This window comes from Beta vulgaris, chromosome 9, assembly GCF_026745355.1.
Source record: "Beta vulgaris subsp. vulgaris cultivar EL10 chromosome 9, EL10.2, whole genome shotgun sequence".
NCBI lineage: Eukaryota > Viridiplantae > Streptophyta > Magnoliopsida > Caryophyllales > Amaranthaceae > Beta > Beta vulgaris.
Genome location: NC_079210.1, coordinates 35706094 through 35732187, shown reverse-complemented (window position 1 = coordinate 35732187; position 26094 = coordinate 35706094). Strand labels below are relative to the sequence as shown.

The 26094-nt window shown below is 36.2% G+C and overlaps 1 protein-coding gene across 5 annotated transcripts; it reads right to left on the bottom strand.

Moving 5' to 3' along the window:
* Positions 1 to 236: 236 nt before the first annotated feature.
* Positions 237 to 4477, bottom strand: LOC104903640 (pentatricopeptide repeat-containing protein At1g73710-like). Of its 5 annotated transcripts, XR_007269910.2 has the most exons (4): positions 4046 to 4477; positions 3848 to 3955; positions 2593 to 2681; positions 237 to 482 (listed from the first exon to the last, which is right to left on the bottom strand). XR_007269910.2 is itself a non-coding variant. In XM_057391965.1 (2 exons), exons 1-2 carry the CDS (start codon positions 2968 to 2970, stop codon positions 447 to 449), a joined length of 414 nt encoding a protein of 137 aa, XP_057247948.1. In that variant the 5' UTR covers positions 2971 to 3834; the 3' UTR covers positions 237 to 446. The 5 variants fall into 5 exon arrangements, 1 of the variants encoding a protein (XP_057247948.1); XR_007269909.2 differs by having other exon boundaries at positions 237 to 2681; positions 4046 to 4476; XR_007269911.2 differs by lacking the exon at positions 2593 to 2681 and having other exon boundaries at positions 237 to 1887; positions 4046 to 4476.
* Positions 4478 to 26094: the final 21617 nt, after the last annotated feature.

Here is a 26094-nt window from a genome sequence, read left to right as displayed (position 1 = left end):
TATCTATAGCAACGCCATTCGATAGCTATTGCAACGACCCTAATATTCATATTATGTCCCATTTTGGCTTCTATAGCAACCCCTCTCTATATATTACAACACTATCATATAGCTATTGCAACGCCTTTATGACGGAATTTTTTTTAAACCCCTCCTAATGCCTACCGGAAACCTATAATATTACAGCCTGGATATATATTAGTAACGATGCAACAAATGCAAAAATACTCTTAAAATGCCAAAAATAATTGTCATATATATAATATAATTTCCAAAATAATTAAATTAAGAGTATACATGAAAGATCCTAATTAACGAAAATTAATATACTTAATCAAACCTAACTAATAAATATTTGTTTTAGTACCACAAATACTTCTAATAAGTACATATAAATCATATAGCTAGCTAAATCTGGCCGATAGTATGTATATATAGTGAGACGTCTACGTTTGATCTCCTCCAGTTGGTTCATCATTCACCTAAAAATTCAAACATTGTAATAGTTAGTAAACGTACCCATCAACAACACAAAAAAAGAGACAAAATTACAGTACCTTGCATTATTGCTATAATAAGAATAATGTGGGATGAAGATGACCATATAAAAGAGATAAAATTACAAACCGAAAATTAATGTACTTAATCAAACTGAACTAACAAATATTTGTTATGGATGTGGTTTGAAGCTAGCTACTACCCTTTTACCCAGTAGCCTTAAGGCCAAATCTTTTGGAGTCTAAGAAGTTTACATAACACAATAAGCCATATCAAGAAAATCAAGGAATGAAGGTATACCTGATCTAACCAGTTAGTCTATTATGTTTTAATTTGGGGAACATGATGATCCTTCTCATATATAAAAGGTCAGGTGCTCTGTACATGACAATGTTACATGACAGGATCACGGTATTGCCGGGAACACTTAAGGTTTGACATAGTTGGACCAGATTTGTCCATGTTTTGTGAGGTGTCGTGGTGAGCACTACAGTAATTAGTGTTCTTGTGAGTTGCAAAACTATAGTCTATAGACCAACACTTGCATTGATAGATTCGAAAACCTGTTGATCTAAAGGTTAGTTACCATTGCCTCAATGTAGTCCTCCACTACGGTTTAGTTACATAGATTTTGCTGATAATTAAAAGTGGGAAAGCTGGACGTGCGTAATTTTGTTGGTTATGATCAAAGTTTGCAACTCTGATTGCTATCAAAGCTGCTAAGTTCATGAGCTCAGCTCTAGATCTTTAATCTCCAATTTTATTCATGCTGGTATCCATGCTAGGAAAGACTTGTCTTAAGTCTTTTAAGTGCTGGAAAGTTCTGTCATCTGTGCTGGGTAGGAGGGGGTTCAAACTACATGACAATTTCTTCCCACTCAATGACATGAAGGCTATTCCACCATAATGGTATCAGTAGGAATTAATATGATCACCAACTCAACATTTCACAGTTGACCACTAAAATTCTGCAATAATAGGTACTAATGATTATAGACATCCACCACCATCCAGCCACCTACACCCTATCCCAACTCACCCTATAGAATACATAAAGAGAGGACAGAAGGGAGAAGTTTCAGAAAAATAGGAACAATAAACAGCTATAACCACAAAGTTAGGAGTTCAAGGAGCAAAACTAAAACTTGCCACAGGCGCCATAACAGTTTAGACTTCCGGATCATGTTCCCCAATCAGGGTCTGTCGAAGTTATGCCTCCATATTCTTGCTCTAACAGGAGGTGGGCAGTGCGGAAATCCTTTAGAAGGAAAAGGTTTAGTTGTGTACATGCCAATCTTAAGATCCACATACAATGGGAGCTGAACCAGTTTATCAGTTGTCTCTTCACATTATGAGTAGGACTGTCAAAATGTACCCCCTCCATCCCTTCTGCGAGTGAGATGACTAAATGAACACATCTGATATTACTGAAAGTACTTCAATTCTTACGATGTGGAATTGCTTCTAATTAAGGGTAAATGAAAGATAAATAAGAGAAAGATAATGAGATAAAACTAATATTTTGCAGTGAACGCATAGAGGGACACTCCAAGACAAAAGCATTTAAACATAGGCAACATTTTAATGGAATAGGAAAACGCTTAATATGAAACTTCATCAAATATCATGCTCCTTCATTCAGATCCCCCGACCTTCTTGTAATCTTCATCTACTGACCTACACCACGTATCCCATGTAGATTTATGCCATACAATACATATGAAATTCAGAGTTCCTGTTTAAGCTACCTATTTTTCCTTCTATTTCCTTGATCCCTAACCTTTGTTATGACAAGAGAAAGGATGGGTAAATCCAACCAGCTCACTCTTCCCTTCCCCACGCGGCCACGCCCCACCCTCACCCTGGAAAAAATCCTCAGCCACATTGAATTGTCAAAGCCTTTTTAAAGGTTCTTTTTGGCGGTAGAGTTGAAGTTGATAAAGTCCTATAAAATTGCTAGATCAGAGTCGCACCGCAGATTTTCTACTCTCCTCATAGACCCCAAAGGGCTTTCTATCAGCAAGCTTTTTTCCTATTCACATAGATGAGTACTAGCAGTGACACGGAGCACATACAAACAACTAGTCTAGTTACCTCCTCGGCGGACCAAACATAGAAAGCCCCTTCTTTTTTCCTTGCTGCACCTTCTGCCTCTGCACTGTCAGCATACATCTTTACAATACCTGGTACAGAATGCTCATCAATATGTTTATTACATTTCGCTGTCTCTCTAATTACAGCTTCAGCTTCATTAACCATCTGCCTCTCGCACAATATATGGAGCACAGCTCTCTGTGTTACCACATTTGGGAAAAGATTAACCTTTCTAATCTTCTGGTACCATTGCAGGGCAACATCAATATTCCCAGCTTTAGCATAAAGAGAAAGAAAAGTATTATAAGTTCTAGTATCTGGTGATATTCCCCTTTCTTCCATCTTGTCAAACAACGCTTCAGCCTCTGACAAATGCATGACTTCCACAAATGTGAATCAGAGTTTTGAATGTAACTGTATCAGGTGCCACCCCTGATCTCAACATGTCAGAGAGCACATCAGCTGCATCACACAAACGACCACCCTTGCCATACAAATCGATCAAAGTGTTGTAGGTAGCTGTAAGTTGAGGCTTTCTAACAGTTTTATCTGTTTCTATAACTTCCATCTTTCAAGGCAAATTTCAGTTTATGGAACCTTCACAAAATTTTCCGTAAGTTATTTTGCCATGAGAACCTTCACAAAATTTTCTTCATTAAAGTGATAGTTCAATCCAATATTCAGGCATCCTAAGAAAAGGCACTTTATGGAACCCCTTAAACCATAGGAGTAGGAGAGTTACAGAACTCATCTTACTATATGAAGGTAAATTATTTCAGTTTCTCCTCCATTCTAGTCATTCAATAATCATCCCTCCAAAATTTGCTTAGCTATTTAATTCACACTCTTTGATCAATAAGACAACTAGAAGAACCGCGAAAATGTCTCTCTGCAGGAATTATCACCAGAATTAACACTAAAATTGAATATTTTTACAGAAAGAATCATGGAAATAACCAAGAAACTCCCACATTTAGGAATCAAGTTCAATATCACTAAAAGACGAGACTTACAGTGTAGCTAACATTTCAATAACATAATGCTAACATTCCACAATTCAGAAAATTCCTAAATTTTCGTGGATAACAATTAACAACATAAAACATAAAATTCCTAAAACAAAGCAGAATATCCACGAATTTCAATAATCTCAAGAATTCCTAAAACATAGCAGAATCTCAATATCCACGAATTTCAATAATCTCAAGAATTCCTAAAACATAAAATTCCAATAACAATTGATTGAAGAACATACCTTATGAAGCTCAACTAGTGATCCGAAATTTTCCCTTTTTGTTGGGTTTTCTTGAATTTCAACTCTTTGGTGTCTTTTCTTGAATAATTTACACTCTAAATTTATATCCTATTACCGTGGACCAAAACAATAACTGTAATATTAGATAATTTCAAGAAATCGATTGAAAATTTCCATAATTCACAAAATTCAAACTACCTTAATTTTGGAGCTCGACTGGATTTTGTGGCTTTTGAAGGATTTCCAGAATTCCCAAAACAGAAGAACGCACCTTCGAAGTTTGAAATTTTGCCTCTTTGCTTGTTTTTCTTTGAATTTCGCCTTTGTGAAGTAGTGTTCGTGAATTTCGCCTCTTCCTTCTTCCTCTTAATATATAATTGGGTGAAATTCAGTCCGTGATTTCAGTTCATAGGAGAGATTTGGGATCTGAGATTGAAATTTGTTGGCAAACCTGCAATTGATAGGGTTTTTGTTGTGATCTGGATGTCAGTTACCTTATCATGAGTAATGGGTTTACTTGTTTTAGGGATATAAGGCGCTAGCTGTTTAAACTTTGAGAAGAGTTTAAACTTTCGTGAAAAAAATTGAGGGATTGTTGCGCGTAATATTTTGTGCGTGGATGGAGTACGTGGCGATGCAATGCAACAATAAGCTAATATCTAATGCAATGACCATCCCGAGTCGTTGCAATAGATATATCTAATGCAACGACCATCACCAAGTCGTTGCAATAGATATATCTAATGCAACGGTTATTATAAAGTCGTTACAATAGCTTAATCTATGAACCTAAATTAAAATTGGTTGTCGCAATAGATGATCCTACTGCAATGGTATAAAAAATAACCATTGCACTAGCTTATTTTAACCATTGCGGTTGATTAAAAATGTAGTAGTGGGCGTTGAACCTCTTTGATAGTTCAAGGGCTTTTCATTTTGATGATGGCTTGAATTTTGTCGGGGGGTTGCTTCTATGCCCCTTTCAATCACAAGGAAGCCAAGGCACTTTCCTCCATTCACACCAAAGACACAGTTCCTTGGATTGAGCTTCATGTTATGGGTGTGTAGGGTAGAAAGTGTCTCCATTAGGTCCGAGATGTGATCTTCCTCCTGTTTGCTCTTAATGATCATATCGTCGACATAGAATTCTATATTTTGTCCAATTTGTTTCTCAAACATCTTATTCACGAACCGCTGATAGGTTGCTCCGGCGTTCTTAAGGCCGAAGGGCATCACTTTACAACAGTATACACCGCAGCTGGTGGTGAAGGTTGTGTGTACTTAGTCTTCTTCAGCTATAGGGATTTGATGAAGCTGAAGAGTGCATCCCTGGTTATTGAGTCGATTAGCCTATCAATCTTAGGGAAGGGGAAGTCGTCTTTTTGGACAGGCCTTATTTAGGTCCGTGCAATCGATGCACATTCTCCAAGCCCCAGATGATTTGAGGACTAGTACTACATTAACCAGCCATTCAGTATATTGACATTATCGATTGAAGCCTGCGGCTAGCAGCTTCTTGACCTCCTCTACGACAGCTGTGCTCCTCTCGACACCTTGGTGCCTCACCTTTTGCTTAACCGGCCGATGTCCCTCCCGGATGTTCAAGCGATGGACCATGAGCTGAGGGTCGATGTCAAGCATCTCATTGATGGTGTAGGTAAATACGTCTTGGAACTCTCGAATGACTTCCACAATTTGGGCCCTTATGCCACGAGGAATCTGCTTGCCGATTCCAACTGTCTGGCCTTTCTGCTTATTGATGCACACTTCCTCATCCCTGTCTGCCGGTCGAGGTCTCTCGTACCGTTTGGGATTTTTATCCATGTAGAGCCCCATGACGGGAAGGGGTTCCTCAGGCTCAGGATGCTTTCACTTTCGAGTAACTTCTTCTTTGTCTTGGTTCTTGAGACTGTTACATAGCATTCTCGGGCGGACTTTTGGTCCCCGAATAGTCGAGCGACCTTACCGTCGCCCCCCTCGAATTGAGCAGCAGCTGATATATTGAGATGGCGACCTTAACCTTGTTGAGGGTTGACCGTCCAATGATGACATTATTGGGGAGGCTTGTATCGACGACCAAGTACTCGACGACTACGTTCCTTCCCTTGCCCTTTTCCCCCATTCGAGTGGGAAGTTTGACCGAGCCCAGTGGATGGACGGACTGTCCGCCGAACCCAACTAAGGGCTGGTCGATAGGCGTTAGATCGGCCTCCCGGTACTTTCAATAATTATGTCTGAAGAGCTCCCACTTTCGATAAGGACTTGACGTACCCCTAGATTTGCTGGGAGGAGCTCGAGCAGACCCCTGAGGAGCTCGAGTGGAGTTAGGAGGATCCAGGGTGATGACCTGAGGCTGAGGGTTGAGGCAACCTACTCGAGATGGTCCTAAGATCATTTGAGGGATGGGAGGCCTGGTCGAGGTGCCCTTCCCTCCGTTATGAAAGTTTAACATTATGGCCCTAAGACTACGGTCGAGGTTATCGCTAAGGCGATTTGCGAGCTGCTAGAGGTCTTGTTGGGTAACGGGGTTCGAACTTGTTTGCTCAAATCGAGGGAACTCAACTCGATACACGACCGTCCACTATCAAGGTTCCCTCGAGTTGATGGCACTGCTCGTCTCTCGAGGATGGACCTCCTTGAGGACATGTTGGTGACGGGATGAGAGGATGGGGGCCTGACGAGGATTCCCCGCCGTCTCGTCAGTTATCTTGGGCGGTGGCGTCCCCGTGTGATGTGATGGGCTCGGGGGCCTCTGCTGTCGTCGAGTTCTCCGAGTCTTGGCCATGACTTTTAGTTCGATATCCCCACAGATGGAGGCAACTTGTTTCGAGTAAACACTTGTAAGATTGGGGGTGGATCGAGATCAAGAGTCGAGATGGTGGCCGACTACTCGGGGAATGACGAGAGACCTACAAAAGCATGAGTTAGACTACCCAGGGGGTGTATCCGGGATCGCCCCTCCGACGATCAAGTTAGTTGATGGGTTTGATTGGTGAGTGTGAAGTAGTTTGTCTAGAATTCATTACCTCAATAAATTGGGATCTACTCCCTATTTATAGGCGTTGAATATGTGAAAAAATGCCTGCCAGGCTGGCGCAAGATCCAAGATGGGTGGGACCCACTGAGTGCTTGCGAAGCTGGCATAGGGTTTGAGAACATGTGGGGGCCATTAACGACATATTGGGCCCAAACAAGAAGTATTGAGAGGGGTATTTCAATTTTTTTCTTGGTAAGGAGAATTCCCTTGTAAGAAGGGGAGAAATTAGGAATCTCTTTTATAAGGAGTGAGAATGGAAGCGATTGTTATGATAGTGGAAGGAGGGTCTCAAAAGTCAGAACCACTATGTTAGCCTTGATTTTCTCAAGAAGGGTATTTGCATATGTAGGTGAATCTAGATTGAAGGTATCGATATGTACTTGGATAAGAAGAAATTTGATCATCTTTGGAGAATGTATTATGAACTTTGAAGGGTATGTTCTCCCCAACTTATTTTCAGTTCGATTCAATTCAGTTCAGTTTAGTTGCAATCAATTCAGTTCATTTCAATTCAGTTTAGTTCAGTTGCAATTAGTTTAGTTCAGTTCAATTCCAATTATCATTGCTATTAGTTATAATTTAATTTAGTTCGATTCAATTTAGTTCAGTTTAGTTGCAATCAGTTCAGTTCAATTCAATTCAGTTCGATTAAGTTGAGTCTTGATCAATTCAATTCAATTCAATTCAATTCAATTCAATTCAGTTCAGTTCAGTTCAGTTCAGTTCAGTTCAGTTCAGTTCAGTTCAGTTCATTTATTTTATGTCGAATAGAACATGCCCGAAAGAGACTTAAATACTTTATGCGCTTGGAGGTGGTTTAGAAAATTTAGAGAGATTTTCTAGGATATGATGGTGGACCACAAGAGGCTCCTGAATTTTAGGTAATTGGGAAGTAGGTCAAAAAAGGGAGCGAAAATAACCAAAATAAATCTTGCACGTATACGACAAGAATAAAATAACCACTACCCAAAAAATAGCTTAAAAACATAGCTTGCACTAGCGCATATGCCATGTCGGTAGATTGCATTTGTTCCAAGCTCATGCGCAACCTATACGTTCCGGTGCGCACACGAATTTGAGCGGCTTATGAATACTCGTGACCTTTGATTTAAGTCCATAATCTCTTTGTAGGAAGTTGGAAAATTTTAAATTCATTCCATTCCATTTTGTAAAAAAAAGATATGGCTACACCGTGGAAGTAGTCCAATTTGAATTTACTTTTAATAATTGCCTATACTTTCTTCGTTTAAATTAAAATTGAGGCAATTATACCTTTTAAAAAAAATATTTTTTGGGATACCAAATTATAAAGCTTTTACATTTTCTTGGTGATATGCTGTGAACTTTTTATGACTTAATTCAAAAGGTGGCATAAAAAACCATGTCTTATAAAAAAAAGGAAGAATCAACAATTTTCTTTTCTAACCCAAAGTCAGATAAACTAATAAAGGACCCACTTTCCACTAATTCTCTCATATCCTTGTTTTCCTTATCTATAATAACATAGAAGGTCTTCCCCTCCCCTCTCTCTTTTTTTCTCTCTAAACCCTAGCCTTCCCTACCTCTTTTTATCTGTTAGGGGATGCCATGGATGTTTTCATCCATGGTAAGCCCCTCTCCCTCTTTTATTTTCAGTTATTAGTTTTGTTGAATAAATTAGTATCTCTTTATGGGATTTTTTTAGTCTCTATTTTGGAGATCTCCTTCTCCCCCATGGGAGTTGTGAGTAGGGATTTTTTTGTTTTTAGGTGTGAGAAATTATTCTCATTGGTTGAAGTTCGAGACTCAACATGAAGGTATTGGAATCTTGGATGCGATAAACATGGCTCGATCAAGAATGTTTTTCCCAAACTATGTCAGAATGATAGACTTCCTCATCAATAGCTGTTTGATTCAGCAAATACAAGGGGGCTGCGCTGTATTGCTCGATCTGGTTCATTGTAGTTTTTTCGAAGACGAATTTGATTTAACCTTGTTTGATTGTATCTTATTTTTCTTTAATATCTATTGTAGATGCCATTTGGCCTTCAATTAATGAAATTTCTCCTTCAAAAAAAAATAACATAGAAGGTCTTTTCTAAATGGATGGAGTATATAATAAAGTATTACATGATCATTTACCCAATAATGATTTATGTTGATCAATTGATCTGCTATAATTTTAACATTTTTAGTATAACAATAACGAATTTCTTCTCTGCAAAAGCCAATATCATTTCTAGTAACAACCAAATCAATTGTCAAGCTAGTTTATGCTCAACGTTACCTCAAAACTAATACTAGATTAAAGCACGAAATTAAGGTTGCACTTCTCAAATTCCTAGCTATTCCAAAGTGGGGGTGTGGTCACTAGTCAGTCAACTTATAACTTATAAGTACAGTTCGGGGCAAGAACGCAAGGTAGAGGATAAACGGCGACAAAAAGTCTTCTAATTCCACTACTATTCTTCGCCCACAATTTGATTGAAGGATAACATTGTAGTTAGTCTGCCTTCCCTTTATCTTAACTTAATTTAAGGCGTGATTGAAGCCTAGAGGTGTGTGTGTGCTTATTTTTGCAATCAATGTTCAGTAATTGAAGCATTAATTTTTGTTCTAACTAAACGTAAAGAAAAAAAATATTAGCGGGAAATGAAACAAAAGTGGAAGGATGAGCAAGAAATTTTGGCACTTTTGCACGACCTCTCCCTTAAAAAATTGACCAAATAAATAAATGAAATATTATAGTTAGATTTTCAATTACCTGCTTTTTCCTTTTGACACATGGTTGGTTTAATATGGTCTTATCTATGATATGATAACAGGGCTGCACTATACACACATAAATTAACCTAGCAAAATATATCTCAAACTGCAATTATATACATATAAAGGTTGGATTCTTTAATACTTGAATTCAAACCAAAAATTAAATCGAGGTGCAGCAAAATAAGACTCTGATCATACCTGAACCATCATTATATCTTAATCCAATATTTGCGAGGCAGACATTTGGGATGGATCTTGGGCCAAAAAAATTAACAGGGCGAATTTTTGAATACCCACCCTCTAAAAATTGAAAGTTGAATCTTAAATCATTATGTAAAAGGAGCCTTATTAGTTTGTTTATTTTTTTCCTCCCGCCAAATAATAAAAAAAAAAGAAAAATTATCAGAAACCATCTATTACATGAACTTTTTTTTATTTATAAAAAAACTACCTTATATCATGTTTATTTTACAAACTATCTTATAAGTGAAATTTTTCTAAAAAGCATTACCAAATTTAAAATTTCCTAAACATGGTTAACTATTCCCTCCAAATCCCCAATTTGAGATTACAAAAGTACCCCCCTTAAATTGCCCCAACCACCTTCTCTCTTCTCTTTGACCTCATCATTCGCTTCGCTTGCAACTCATAAACGACGGAAAAAGCATTAGATTTAATTTTGCGGCAGAAAATATTTCATTAAAAAAGCACAAAAAGAGTCAAATTGGTGCAGTTATGCTAGCAAATCACGTAATCCTAGGTCAATTATATGCAGTTTGCCCCAAAATCAAATACGCAATTTGAAAATAAAATGAACCCTAAGATAGAATTATCTGATTTAGAGAAGAGAGTATGAGGTGGGAGGAAAAGAATTATCTGATTTAGAGAAGAGAGTATGAGGTGGGAGGAAAACACTTAAGAGAGAAGGGTAATGAATTCATAGATGGGACAATCGAAGTCTCAAAATTGGAGGGAATTGGAGGTAATAGTTAAATATGGTTAGAAAATTCTAAAGTTGATAGTGCTTTTTAATATTTTTCCACTTATAAGGTAAATTTTGTAAAATAAACGTGATATGAGATAGTTTTTATTTGAATAAAAAGTGCCTTTCAAAAGTTGTTTTTGACAATTTCACCTAAAAAAACCCCTCTTACACTCTTATTTGGTATGATTCGAACTTTAAACCTATAATTAATATTTAAGGTCGATGAGAGTATTACTATATGAAGGTTATATAATAAAGGTAATATAAGTTGTAATAAGCTATAGTTAACTCGAGTTACTTTCCGTTATTTTCTAAACAAGTTGTCATAATTTCTCATTTTGAGATTCTGATTCTAAGAATAAATTCCTAAAAAGAGATATTTTCTCTCTAGTTTTCATCCATTCTGTTTCTCATGGTATCAGAGTGGGTTACATTCTGCTAAATTTCTTCAATCTACTTCTATTTATGTACTTGTATCTTGTTGAAATCTCTAAATTTTGTTGAATCCTTTTGAAATCTCTAAATTTCGTTGAATCTTGTTGAAATCTCCGTTAAAATCTTCAAGCTATTCAAGAATGGTGAAAATTGATGCTGAAACGTTGGTTACTGGAGAAAATTCGAACAATAATGTCAATAATTCCTATAATGATCCTTTCTATATTTCAGTCCTGATCAAAAAGTAAATAAATTAGTGGTTGTTTGTTTGAATTCAAAAAATTTAATTGCCTGGAAGAAGAATATTATGAGAGCTATAGTTGCAAATAACAAACTAGGTTTTCGTGACAGTTCAATTCCACAACCTTAATTGTCTGATAAAAATTACAGTCAATGGAGAAGATGTGATTATTTGGTGACTTGCTGGATTGTGAATTCATTGGAACATAAAATTAGTGAAAATTTCACATTTGTTGAAGCCTCGAAACAATTGTGGAATGAAGTATATGAACGATGTGGTCAGTCGAATGGACCACAGGTTTACCAGATTAAAAAGAAATTGGATAAATTGAAACAAGAAAAGTTGTCAATATTAACATATTTTGGCAAAATGAGGAGGTTTTGGGATGAATTGTAGAATTTAAGAAATTTTCCAGGTTGCACTTGTGGTATGGTTTCACAGTGTACTTGTCAATTATTGAAGAAAATAATTGATTTCCAAGTTGAAGAGAAACTTATGCAATTTCTTCTTAGCTTGAATGATAGTTTTGATAATGTTATCACATATATTTTGTCTGTGGATCCTTTACAATCGATCAATAAAGCATATTATCTTGCTCAACAAGTTAAAAAACCAAAGGAGATTATTGTTCTTAATCATAGTACTCAATAGGTTAGTGCATTGCTTGCTAATCTTTCGTAATCTTCTTATACGGGCAATAAGGATTGGATGAGAGAAAAAATGGAGAAAATGAATTTGAAGTGTGAGTATTGTAAAGGAAAAGGATATGTTAAAGCTCAATGTTTTAAGCTATAGTTGGATTTCCTGACTGGTATACCAAGAAGTACAACGATCAAGCTCCTCATTCAGCCAGAATTGCTGCAATTATTGTTGCTTAACCTATGGAAGATAATCCGTTGGATTTTGATCTACTAATCGTCATTCTATTGCGGCTAATAATGTGAACACTACTATACTGCAATCTATGTTTCAAGAATTTCTAAAAGCCGTCAAAGGCAAGCAAATTATTGGGGAATCTTCCAATAATTCTGGCTCCTTTGATCATTTTGCAGGAAATAATTCTTCATCTATTTAGATTGTTGTTTGTGGAGCTACTGATCATATGATAAATGATCGTAATTTATTTTCTCTTACAAGAAAGCTTGAAAAAATGCTTGAAATTGGCTTACCCGACGGTAGTTGCAACTATGTGACTGAAAGTAGTGATGTGATGATTTATGATGATATTATGTTGCATAATGTGTTGTTTGTTCTCACCTTTAAATAACATAATTTATTATATGTGAGTAAAATTTCTACTCATTCTTGAATTGAGGTGATGTATAACAAGCATGAATGCATATATGCGAAATTGAACAAAACTTCAGTGGCTCTTGGTAAAAGGATAGGAAATTTACATTATCTTAATGTGTCTCATGCTCATGTCTTCCTTAAATAATTCAATTCAAACAAGAATTATTCTACAAACATAACCTTTGTTGAGTCTCTTTCTCATTCTTCTCTTATTGCTGATCTTACCCAAATAACTGAGTTAGATATTATACATGCAAGACTAGGATATTCTTCTTTGTCCAGAATGAAACATATTGAAGGTTATAAATGTTCACATCTGAATGAATCTTTTTTTTGAGGTTTGTGTCTTTGCTAAACACCACAAAACTCTCTTTCCCAAAAGCATTAATAAAGCTTCTAAATTGCTTTGATCATATACACATAGATCTTTGGGAACCATATAAACACAAGACTCTGCATGGTGCTTCATATTTTCTAACAATTTTAGATGATTGGAGTAGAAGTACATGGACTTTTATGCTTTAAAATAAGTCTCAAATTTACAAAACCATTATTGATTTTCTTGTTCATGTTGAAACTCAATTTCATAAGAAAATCAAATCTGTTAGATCAGACAATGGTACAGTGATTATTCAAACATAGTGTCTTAATTTGTTTTTGAACAAAGGAATTTTACACCAAAATAGTATTGTCTCAACATAATGATCGTGCTGAAAGAAAACACAAACACTTATTGTTAGAGGTTGCTAGAGCCTCAAAGTTTAAAGCAGGCCTTCCTTCTAAGTTCTGGAGATAATGTATTCTCACATCAATTTTTCTAATAAACAAATGGCCTACATCCTTCTTGGTCAAAAAAGCCCATTTCAAATTCTTACTGGTAATGTTCCTTCTTATGATTCTCTTAGAGTTTTTGGTTGTTTACTTTATGCTCATAACATAGATAGACAAAAGGATAAGTTCACTCCGAGAGCAATTGAATGCATTTTTATTGGTTATCCTTTAGTAAAAAAGGATATAAAGTTTATGATCTCACATCAAACAAATGTTTTATTACCAGAGATGTCATTTTTCAAGAAAAAGTGTTTCCTTTCTCATCCAATTCTAATTCAAACACATCTTCTACATCTTTATCCTCCTATTCCGATCCTATTATTGATTTACACTTAGATCATATTTCATCTCCAGTTCTGAATTCCTCTCTAGTTCGAGCCATTTCTTCCGGTGAAATGAACACTTCTCTCGGTTTTAATCCCTATCTTGTTAAGTCTATTTCTTCGTATTATGAATCTGATTCCTTATCTCCACAAAATTTAGAATTTTCTACTGATCCTCACATTTCTCATAATCGTAATTCCTCTCCTACTCCTCCTTTATCCTCAACCTGTTAGACACACTACAAGAAATATTAAACCTCTTTCTAAATACAAGATTTTAATTGTCCCACCTTACCTGATGACATATTCATTTCTTTCTCTATTGCTACTATGAGTGAGCCTGCTTCTTATGTTCAAGCTGTTCTTATTCCTGAATGGCAAGAAGCTATCGCCAAGTAATTATCTGCACTTGTAATGAATGATACCTAGTCCTTAACTTTTCTTCCTAAGGACAAGGAGACTATTTCTTCTAAATGGGTTTTCAAGATTAAATATCTTCCCAATGGTTCTATTTTAAATTAAAGCAAGACTTGTAGGCGTGGGTTATCAGCCAGTTGGAGGCAAGGACCATACACATACCTTTTCTCCAACTTTCTATAGTCATAGTTGTGATTTCCTTAGTTACGACGACTAAAAAATGGCCACTGTGTCAACTTGACATTAATAATGTATTTTTGCATGGTTTCTTGGATGAAGAGGTGTACATGAAAGCTCCTTTGGGTTATAATAAACCAAAGCCTGGTGAAGTTTGCAAATTGAAAAGATCTCTCTATGGCTTAAACCATACATCAAGAGAGTGGAACAAAGAGGTGAAGAGGTGTGAATTCTTGCATAGTCACGATTTTGTGCAATCTATACAAGACTATTCCTTGTTTTACAAGAACTTTACATGATAAATTTATTGTGATACTAGTTTATATTGATGATATGGTGATCAGTGGTGCTAGTCTTAAATTAATCAAATAAAAGTTGATAAAGATCAAACATTCACCATCAAGGATTTGGGTGAATTGAAGTTTTTCTTAGGTATTGAAGTTATCAGAACTAGTTCAAGGACACTTCTAAGTCAAAGGAAGTATATTTCTGATATTGTTAAGGATTTAAAACTTGCTTCTTCGAGACCAGTGAGTGCTCCTCTTCCAAAAGATCTTGGTTTGTCTGTTGAGTCCGGAGAAATTCTTGACAATCCTGATCAATATAGACAACTTCTTCAGAAGTTATTTTATTTGAATATTAATTATCAGACCTGATTTGTCTTATGCAACACAACACTTAAATTTTCAAGTTGTTCACGTCAACCACATCTCCAAGCTGCTCTCGATGTGGTTAGATATCTTAATAGCATTATTGATCTTGGTCTCTTCTATTCTGTTCAAAGTGATCTGAATATATCAACTTACAATGATGCAGATTTCAGCACTTGTTGTTTAGTAGTAAATCTTTGAGTGCTTACTGCATTTTCTTAGGTTCTCATTTGGTTTGTTGGAAGACTAAGAAACATAAAACTATTAGTAAATCATCTGCTGAAGCAGAATATAGAAGTATGTCAAAACTGCATCATAAGTTGTTTGGTTGGAAGGTTTAATGCAAGACTTAAATCATGTTGTTCCTTTACCTGTTTCTTTGTTAGCGATAACATGGCTGCTGAACACATTGCTCAGAATATTATTCAGCTTTTCACAAGAGAACAAAGCATTTGAATAGTGACTGCCATTATATCAAAGAACAAGTGGAATATGGCCTCATCAAGACTGTTCATATGCTTAGCTCTTTGCATTTAGCAGATCTGCTTACTAAAGCTCTTCCTAGACCATAACATCTTCAACTTTCTTCCAAGCTTGACCTTGCCAGTTCTTCCCAAGTCTAGCTGGAAGCGGGATATGAAGCTTATGTAATAAAGCTGATATATGTTGTAGTTAAACTTGCGTTAATTTTTGGTATTTCCTAAACAAGTTATTAAGCTTGTTAGTATTATGTTATAACAAAAGATAATACAAATACACAAGTTGTAATAATTTTTCATTGTGAGATTCTGATTTCTCAATGTCACCGCCAGCTTGGGTCTTCCACCTTCCCCCTCCCCAATCACGTCAGTCAGGTATCTCCTCCCCCTTATCTATTCCCTCACCGACCGTCCCTTCTCCTGGCCCTGTTCCTTCGTCGGATTTCCCTTTCCCTCCCCTGTTTTAATTAGTTGGCTTCCCCTCCCTTTTTCTCCCCTATGTTCGAGTGGTTCAGTCACGTCCTAAACCCATCCCCTATTCGAGTGCTCGGTCGATTCCCCCTCCCCCTGTTGTTGTGTGGTTTATTTTGCCTGGCATCCCCTTCCCTTCCCCCTAGTAGTTGGGCTTCTCGGCCTTTCCCTTTCCCTCCTAGTTATGCTAGTTATAAATTTTGAGGTTTTCTTCATTTGTATGGTTCGTTGTTTAGTTGGTGTTAGTTGGTTCGTCCGAGATGATCAGGACTTAGTTTGTTGTTGTTTCTGGATTCTAAAAAATATTAGCCAGTTGAAAAAGGGATGGTGGTGTAAGGTTGTAGTAGTTACATCTGTAGTTTTCTTGAACGGTTTGTTGAAGGAATGGGTACATCACATGGATGAGAAATGTGAGTATGGTCGAGGCGATGTTCGTTATTCATGGTTGGACTTTCTGTTTTCTGGTTTCCCAAACCGGTGGTGTGTTCGAGAGCTCACAATGTTTAGCTTTCATTTTCGCTTGGTAAGGATCTTCATGGTCTTTGCCTTGAAAAATCAAAATCTGTAGGCGGCACCCCAGTTTCATTTGGTAGATGTCAGCACACCCCATTTCTCCTACTTTAATTTCAGGAGAAACATGACATAGTCTCGCGAAAGAGTCATGAGTCACCTAGGAATGTGACTCTTCCACAGATCATTAGCCAAGAATTCCACGCGTCAGAAGTTCATTGGGATTGCTCATGCGGCAAGATGCAAATCTTGCCTTTGGTTTGTTATCCAGATCATGATCGATAATTGTTTCTCCTACCACATCCATCAGTCATCAGAGTTTTGATTCCACCAGCACATTCACACGACGAATGGCGCACTACTATATTGACGACTCATTATCAGCTTTGCTTATTTATGTTTTTTTAGGAAATGTAAGAGCTCATAAATTTCCTTTAGATTTTCTTTTGTTCTTTGTGTGGTTGTATTAGTAATAGGTTGTATTTCGTTATTTAATCAATGCACGTTTTCTCGATGTCAAGAAAAAAGAAAACCAATTCCTAAAGTGAGATATTTTCTTCTCTGGTTCTCATCCTTTCTGTTTCTCATACTAAATGAGTCAAAGACATAGTGCATTGCTTGTTGATACAAACCACATTATAACCACCCCAATCAAGTATCTCTAATGATTTTATAATTGTGGTACTAGAATTTCGTACGAATACTATATATGAGGCGTAGTTTCCCTGCAAAACTTCCACCATGACAGCATAGTGCATAAGTGCTGCTTAGAATTAATTAAAAAAGCTAGTTGCATCGTAATGTTCGATTATATTTTTTAAAAATTAGTCCCCAAGTGTATTATTAAGCACAGCACATAACCAGCTGGGAGCACCTACTGGAATATACCCATAACATGCAAATAAATCTTGAATACATGCTGATGTAATATATATACTAAATTCTCCAAAAATAGATGTAGATCACATGATGATAGAAAGAGTAATGTGCACTTAAAAACTAAAGGAAAACTCAAATACTTATTATAAAAAACTATAGAATAGAATAGATATGACTCAATTATAGAGCACGCACGTAGTTCATAAGTGAGACGACATCTCATACATAGGCAAAATCCTTGCTGCCTAAATCTGCTGATCCACATCTTCAATTTTCAATCACTATACTAGAAGACTGAAATTGGGAGAGCAACTAGACTCATCACATGAGAACAGCGTGCTATCACTCAGGAAATTATGGTTCATCTTTCCCATGCTAATACTCTATCTGGTGGGGCCTACGCCCTTTTCTTATGAATGTGTGTTGATTATTATTGCTGTGCACAATGGAGATATTTTTATGGCATGATAACTAGGAAAAAGGACAAAAGGTTAAATGCATTTTTTTTAATGGATTATATCCAAGCATTAAAAAATGTAGCTCTTAAAGTAGTAAATTTCATTAATATTTATTCACACCCATTACTAAATGACAACATGGTTTTGTTTATATATCTTTAACTTAAGACTCCCTTCGTTTTTTTATTTCCACTTACTTTTATACACATGCCAAGGGGCGGGCTATTATAGTATCTTTAGCTAAATATGAAATGCAAGAAGAAAAAATTACATCTCAAAACGTAGAGTGGGAAGGTTAAAATATATACTATGAATTATTCATAGTATAATTTATATATAGAGGTACTTTTGCTTAATGTTTATACATGGTCACTGAGAATTTTCTATAATGCACTTGTCCTAAGACTATACGTCATTTTTACCGATCAATTAAGAGGACCAATATTGTAGCTCTTCAAGGATAGAAAAAAATGGAGGACCAACTTTATCCCTATTACTACCATTATGATGCTAACATTTACTACGATACATTGTATTAAGTCCCCAAAGTGTTTAATGTTTATGTAGATATAGAGGCTCAATCATAATAAGAATCCCATAATAAAGAGTGAACGAAGGTCAACGACCAGAAGCCCATATAAAAAAAGCCTACAGAAGTCAAGAATGTTCAGGAGATGGAAGCCAAACAACATCAGGACGTGGACGAAAACGTGGGTAACTAATTATGAGGCATGCAAGTTACGTGGGAAATGAGACGTGACCACTATGGCGCCAGAAGAAAGAATTTATGATTTGAATCATAAATGATTCAAATCATTTCCCTCCAAAGAGGCAAGGAAGTTATGCGCAGTTATGAAGTATAAATACAAGAAGAAGGATCAATTGAAAGGCAACAAACATAACAAACATAACACACAACAACATGCAATTTACTTCCTTTTTAGCATAGCTTTAACCTAGAATTAGCCAACCCTTTTCAGGGATTATAGTTTAGTTTCTAGCCTAGACTTAGAGCATACTAAAGTGACAAGTTTGTTCATCTCCAGTTTTAGCCGGAACTCATGGAGGTATTCATCTTCATGTTTTTTCTTTAATTGTCTAGCCTAGTTTATCTTCATGTGTGTTATAAAAGAATCCATCTAGAAGTTTGTGATATCACTCAGAATATTCAGTTCTAATCAATAGATTAATTATTACGTTTTCGTTCTATTCAATACTTATCGCCTGAATTTATTAGGCGTTGTAGTTTAATTAACTTATATTACAACAAAGTACTTTAGCAAGATTTTAACTAATTAAAACCGGTAACCCCATGGACTAAGTCTCCCATGGCGCTCAATATCTAACTATTGGCTGTGCATGGACTTGTTTGCAAAGTCAACGAACTGATTTTGCACCAACATCTTCTTTGGCGACCACATTGGGAGGAGAAAGATTCATAATCAAATTGTGAAATTTTCCTCGTTAATAACTTTATATTTGAAGTAGCCATTGTTAGTTTTCTTCCTTATCTTAAATGTCGGGTGCACATTCTCGAAGGAATAGAGAAGGTCCTAGAGTTGAGCCAGTTTTCCAAAATATGGAAGACAATAATTCGATACATTCAGAATCTAGGGTGCCTGAGGATGATGGTGAACCAATTCATCATGCCTTAGGAGATCACAAGGAGAAACTCACCAAAGGGAAACTTCATCTCCAAGTAGCACTGGTCGTGCATTTGTACATCAACTGTATGGAAAACTCATTGAAATAGTGAAACAATTACTATTGGAGGCCAGAGAGTCAAAGGCAATAATTTGATTCTAACTAGAGAATTCTAGCCCATGAGTCAGCCAAAGTCTTTACAGATATCCTTCAAAGGATAAGTGAGGAGAATAGAGATATTAAATCTACGCAAATAGATCAAATACTCATAGATATTAATGATACTATGAATGATACCTTTACGTCAATGTCAACATCTCTTGCTACTGAAGTAGTTACTCGCTTGGAACCGTTAGTTGAAAAACATTACCAACTCAATGAGAAACTGCTTAAGGCTTTAGAAGAAGTCGCACTGAATAGAACACAAGGAGATCGTGGAATAACGTCAGATCTCCCAATAGCTTATCCATCAAGAGTACATTTTTCCCACGTTGAGAATAGAGATCCACTAGTCTCAAATGATCCACAAACTTCCTCTCAAGGGCATCAAACAAGGGCTAGTCTCTTGAGCCTTGGAGAGAATGGTCATGGGAATTTTAGGAGAAGTGATGAAATGGCAACAGACGTGGAGCCAGGCTGGCACCAGGCACCAGGACGTCACCAATCTTCTTTTTCGATGGGTGGTGGATAGTTTAGAGATAACACACACCAACCTGGACCATCACATGGAAGACAGAGGCAAGGTGCTTTTATTGCAAACAACAACAGTTCAACTTATGCATATGTGCCTCTAAATCAGCCAACTATGGTTGGGAACCCTTCATCTTCTACCTATATGCCTTACCAACCACCTATCATTGAGATGTCTCATTATGGGAATGCTTCAGGTTATGGTCATAATCAGGCTCCATTTGCTCATGCAACTGGAACTTACCAACAGAGAGTACCCACTAATGGGCACACGCTTCAGCCACAAATGGCACATGGAACAAATATTCTTAACTATGTGCATCACCAGGATATTCCTTTGGGAGATTATCAAAATCAATCTTTTAGTCCTAACCCTAATCCTATGTATGATCAACCGAGAAATATGGGGAATGGAAATCTAGGACATCCAGGGAGAAATCAAGATCCCATAGCAGCACAAGTTGAGACACTAGTCCAAAGATTAGTGGGGATAACTCTAGGAGAGGTCATATGCAGATAGGTCAAAAGGCTTACCCTTAATGGATTGACAGGGCCAATTCATTCCCTAGGACATTCAAAATATCTGACTTTAATTTATTCTCAGACGGTGATAGAGTATCAGCCGAGGAACATCTAGTTAGGTTTAATTGTCAGTGTAGGGAGGGAGTTGATAATGAGTTTTTTAATTAAGAATGTTTTTCATGTCTCTAACTGAAACGACTTTTTGGTGGTACATAAATTTACCACCTAATTGTATTCACTCATGGCAGGACATGTAAGTGCAATTTACTAATCATTTACGCACTGAACCTGGAGTGACTTTAAGTGACTTGACCAGAATCCAACAAAATTTAGTAGAGTATGTAGAGGACTACCTAGCCAGATTCAAGATGGCTAAGATAAGGTGTGATGTTAGCATCCCTGAAAGGGAATTTGTGGAAATGGCAAGAAGGGATATTGATTCAATTTCGAAAAAGGTTTGATGGTCATGCCTTTGGTGATTTTGTTGAGTTATAAGAATTGGCTGTAAGGTATGAAAGGAACCTACAAGCTGAAAATGCAGCAAGAGACCAAAGTTTCTTTGCTCAGAATGAACAATTGTTTCATTTGAAACACCACAAGAGGTGGATGTGGCTGAAATTGTCCAAGGGATACCTTATAAGTGTTCTCCCCTTGAGAAAAGAGAATTCTCAGCGCCAAAAGACTTAAAGTCTGAGCAAAACAGGACGTATACTTTCGCTGCTAAAAAATCTAGTGCCATCTTTGATTGGTTATTATCTAATAAAAAGATAAAACTGGTAGGAAGGCATAAATTGAAAATTGCTGATGAACTTAAGGGAAAAAGTACTATAAATGTCATAATGCAGTAACCCATGATACCTCTAAATGTATTGTGTTTAGAAATAAAATTCAAGATGAGATTGATAAGAAAAATATCATGTTCCCTGATGATGAAGATGTCAATATGATTTGAATGGGAGAACCATTCGAATTATCCTGTAATATGGAAGAAATTAATAATGATTTTATAGTTATTCTACACGTATCTCAAGCCACTGAAATTGGTAACCAACTTTTTAACATGCTGCTTGATGAAGGAGTCCTGATCCTGCCAAAGATAGCTAACGAAGAAGGACTAGAAGACATGTGCTGATGGCATATGAATGGGTCACATACAACTGATCAATGCCAAGTCTTCAGAGGGTTACAACTGAATCTCAAAAGATTAGTCGTCTTAGACATAAAGCATCAGGCCGTAGAGTTAGAAGCATACATGATCAGTTTAGCCAAAGCTAAGGTTCCTGCCAATGCTAAAACAAATCCAAGTCTGGTGGTGCCTGAGGAGAAAGCTAAAACCTACAAGGAAGCTGGTCAAAAATTCCCATTGCAAACCAGGGCAATAGAGGGATTAATGGCTTTATGGGGAGGTATGTGCTCATCATGTTCAGTGTTGACCCTTGAGTTTTGAAGATGACCTAACCACAAAAGACATAGTATATTTTATTTATGCTGTTGCAAGGTAATTCATGCTCGAGCTAAGAGAATACTTGATTGAAGATTAAAGCGGAGAATTAATCAAGATCGAAGTAAAGATGTTCGAGAGATGAAGAATCAAGCATGGAATGAAGATTAGAATACATTAGGGTATTTATTAATCTTCTTGTTAAGGTTGAGTAAAAGCTTTATTAAGTTCGTGGTGAATTCTCAAAGGAACTTGGTTCTGTTCCCATGAAAGGAACAGACCTGGCACTATAGGAACAAGGTTAGGAACAAGACTTAAAATTAGGGAACAAGACTTAAAACTAATTTAGGAACTCTAAGTACTAATATTGTGCGCCTAAGTGAAATTTGTGCCCAATATAGTTGTTAGAGTTTTTAGGGATATTTTGACTAAGATCCATTATTTTAGGAAGTTAGTTTAAGTTTGTTAGGAAAAGATTTTAAAAAGATTTTCTGATTTTAAATTAACTGATTTTCAAATTTTATCTTTTTAAATATATATTTTATCTTTTATATTTTATTTAAAAGATTTAGTTTTCGAAAATTATATTTCCGGTTTTTAAATGTTTCGGATTTTTAAATTAAAAACTGTTTTCCGGTTTTATAAAAGATTTTGAAAAAGATATTTTTCCTAAAAACTAGCTAAAGTATTTTTTTATTTTCCTAAAACTAGATTACACGCCTAAATTACTGCTACACGTTTTATGTAGTTAGTGGATTTAGTGGCTTAAGTTAATTATCCTCCAAGTATTTAATTAAATTAAATAAGTTAATTATTCTCCAAGTTTGCAAAACCACGTAATTGTTACTGCTTCTATGAAGTGAAGTAGTGGATTAGTGGATGCTTTACATGACATGAATAATTAATTTAATTTAATTAATTAATTAAACATCATGGAGAACATGTGATAATGGTCTAATTAGTGGAGAAATGTCTTGTCTTAATTGTCTATAAATAGGCGCCTAATTCATTTGAGAAAATTGTTTGACTTAGTTAATTTGTCTTAAGTTATCTAAAGTGTCAGTGCCTTTTCCTTAAGAGAATTCATACTTACATTAATCGAGTTTATTACTCTTCCATTTTTTAAAAGTGTATTTTTGAGAAAAAGGGTTTGAGTGAACTCTTGTAAGTGTGAGAAAGCTTTGAGTGAAGCAAGAGAAAGAGAAAGAGAAAGAGAAAGAGAAGAACTTCGAGTGAAGTTTGAGAGAAAACGTCAGTTGTTGGGAACTGTCGTTGGGAACTTGAGTTGAGTGACTTAAGTTGAGAATCGAGAGAAAAGTAATAGGTTGTAATCAGAGTTGTTTTGGCCTATTATAGTGGAAAGTTGTTTAAAATCCCTTGTGGTCGAGGTTGTTTCTTCCTACTAGGCCTAGGAAGTTTTTCCTCGTAAAATCTCTCGTGTTCCCATTGTTTGTTCCCAAGTTTACTTTTAATTCCGCAAAAAGTATAGCTTATTCTCTCACTATAATTCACCCCCCTCTTATAGTGCTCATATTATACAACAATTGGTATCAGAGCGGGAACTCTAATATTCAGGAAACCCTGTTGAGTTCAAGATCTTGAAAAATATGAATACTAGAGAGAAACTGGAAGAAGGGTACTCTACGCAGAGGCCACCAATGTTCAATGGTAAGTTTTACACTTACTGGAAGAACAGAATGGAGATCTTTATCAAAGCCGACAATTACCAGGTATGGAGAGTCATAGAGGTAGGTGATTTTGAAGTCACTACCACTAATGACAAAATGAGGTAATTCCTAAATCTATATCTGATTTTGATAAAGCTGATTTCGAAAAGATGGAAATTAATGCTCTTGCTATAAAATTGCTTCATTGTGGTCTTGGACCTCATGAACACAATCGTGTCATGGGATGTAAAACCGCAAAACAAATTTGGGATCTTCTTGAAGTCACTCATGAAGGTACGAGTGAAGTTAAGAGATCAAAAATAGATCTTTTGATGAACCAATATGAACTTTTTCAAATGAAATCAAAAGAGTCTATCCAAGACATGTTTACACGCTTTACTAATATATTAATGAGCTAACATCTCTTGGTAAAGTGATTACATCTGAGGAACAGGTACGAAAGGTCCTAAGGAGCCTTCCTAGGGATCGTTGGATGGCTAAGGTAACTGCCTTACAGGAAACTAAGGACTTTACTAAGTTCAATTTGGAACAACTTGCTGGTTCCCTATGACTCATGAGTTGCAATTGGACAATGAGAATGGAGACATGTCCAAGCAAAATCGATTGCCTTAAAAGCTGATGAAAGTGAAGACTCAGAAACGATGAAGAAGAATCGCTCTCATGGTCCGAAAATTCAAAAGAATGTTTAGGAACATGAAGAATGGAGATTACAAAGGTAAGAATAAGAAATATTCTAACAAACTTGTTTGTCATAAGTGTGGCAGTTCTGAGCACTTCATCAAGGATTGTCCCCAATGGGAACAAGAAAAAGGCAAAGGAAGGGAACAGCAGAGATAGGAACAAGAATACAAAAACTCCTATACTCGATCTGACATGAAGAAAGCTATGGTTGCTGCATGGGGAGACTCTGACTCGAGAAGAAGATGATCCTCAACCAAATGAGGAGACTGCAAACTTCTGTCTTATGGCTCTTGACAATTCCGAATCTGATGAAGAGATTGAATCTCTTGAGGCAAGTCTAGACACCATCAAAACTCGTCTTAATTCTTTAAGTAAAGAAAAATTATTTGAGTTTATTGTTGACGCTGTAAATGATTGCAAAGATGAACCATTAAACTAAAACAATGTCAACATGCTTTAAGTGTAGCAAAGGAACATACCTCTTGGCTTAAAATGTTCGAATTGATATTGAGAAAAGATTTTTCGAATTGTTTGACAAAAATCTTAAATTAAAAGAGGATTTCGAAAATCTTAAAAATGAGAACTACTTGTTAAGTCTTGAGTTATCACAACTAAAAGAGTTTGTTCCTGAAGTAAGTTCATTTGACATTAAGTCAGTTCCCTTGCAAAGTTTCAAATCTGAAATAAACGAATTGAAAAATCATGTTTCATTTTTGGAAATTGAAAATAAGAACTTGTAGGGGAACTGCACCAAATGAGAAATGAAAAGAAAATGCTACCTATTCCAAACTGGATTAAGAACCCTCAAACAAAACGAACTGAAGGTCTTGGTTTTAATCACAAAAAGAAATTTGAAAAACCTAAAAAGAGAGTTGATTTACCAAGTGATAAAGTTTGTATGTTTTGTGGGAACACTGGTCATTTTAGGAACTCTTGTCCTAAAAGACTTGGTCGCATAAATGAGAACTTGGAAACAAGTAAAGTAATTTGGAAAAAGAAATCTATTGTTCCTGAAGGAAAGGAACCCAAGAAAGATTGGGTTCCTAACTCTAACAATTAGTTTTCTTGCAGGTTGGAGTGAGGGGGAACAACACATGGTACCTAGACAGTGGTTGTTCTAAGCATATGACTGGAGATAAATCAAGATTTCTCTCACTCTCAGCCTTAATGGTGGAAGTGTGACTTTTGGTGACAACAAGAAAGGTAACATAGTTGCCATGGGCAAAGTTGGTAAGTCATCGTCACATTCCATAGAAATGTGTTTCTAGTTGATGGATTAAAGCATAACTTGTTAAGTATTTCCCAATTCTGTGATAGAGGGAACTGTGTGAAGTTTAATAGTGAAAAATGTTTGATGTCAACAATAGCACAAAGGATATCATTTTGGAAGGAACAAGGAAAGGGAACACATATGTTGTGGATCTCAACCTTGTTCCCAAAAACAAATTCACATGCCTTAGTGTTATTGATGATGATTCATTCTTATGGCACAAGCGTCTAGGTCATGCTAGCTTTTCCTTGCTTGACAAACTGCGTTCTAAAGAACTAGTTTTAGGTTTACCCTCTACTAAGTTTCATTTAGATCATGTTGTGATGCATGCGCAAAAGGAAGCATGTTAGGTCCTCTTTCAAGTCCAAGAATGTGGT

What these genes read in the sequence shown, in the direction of transcription:
- LOC104903640 (XM_057391965.1), bottom strand. Translation starts at nt 2,970, where the DNA reads ATGCATTTGTCAGAGGCTGAAGCGTTGTTTGACAAGATGGAAGAAAGG. An exon ending in ATGTTTGGTCCGCCGAGGAG is followed by an intron (nt 483 to 2,592) that starts GTAACTAGACTA and finishes TTGAATTTTTAG; the next exon opens with GTGAATGATGAACCAACTGG.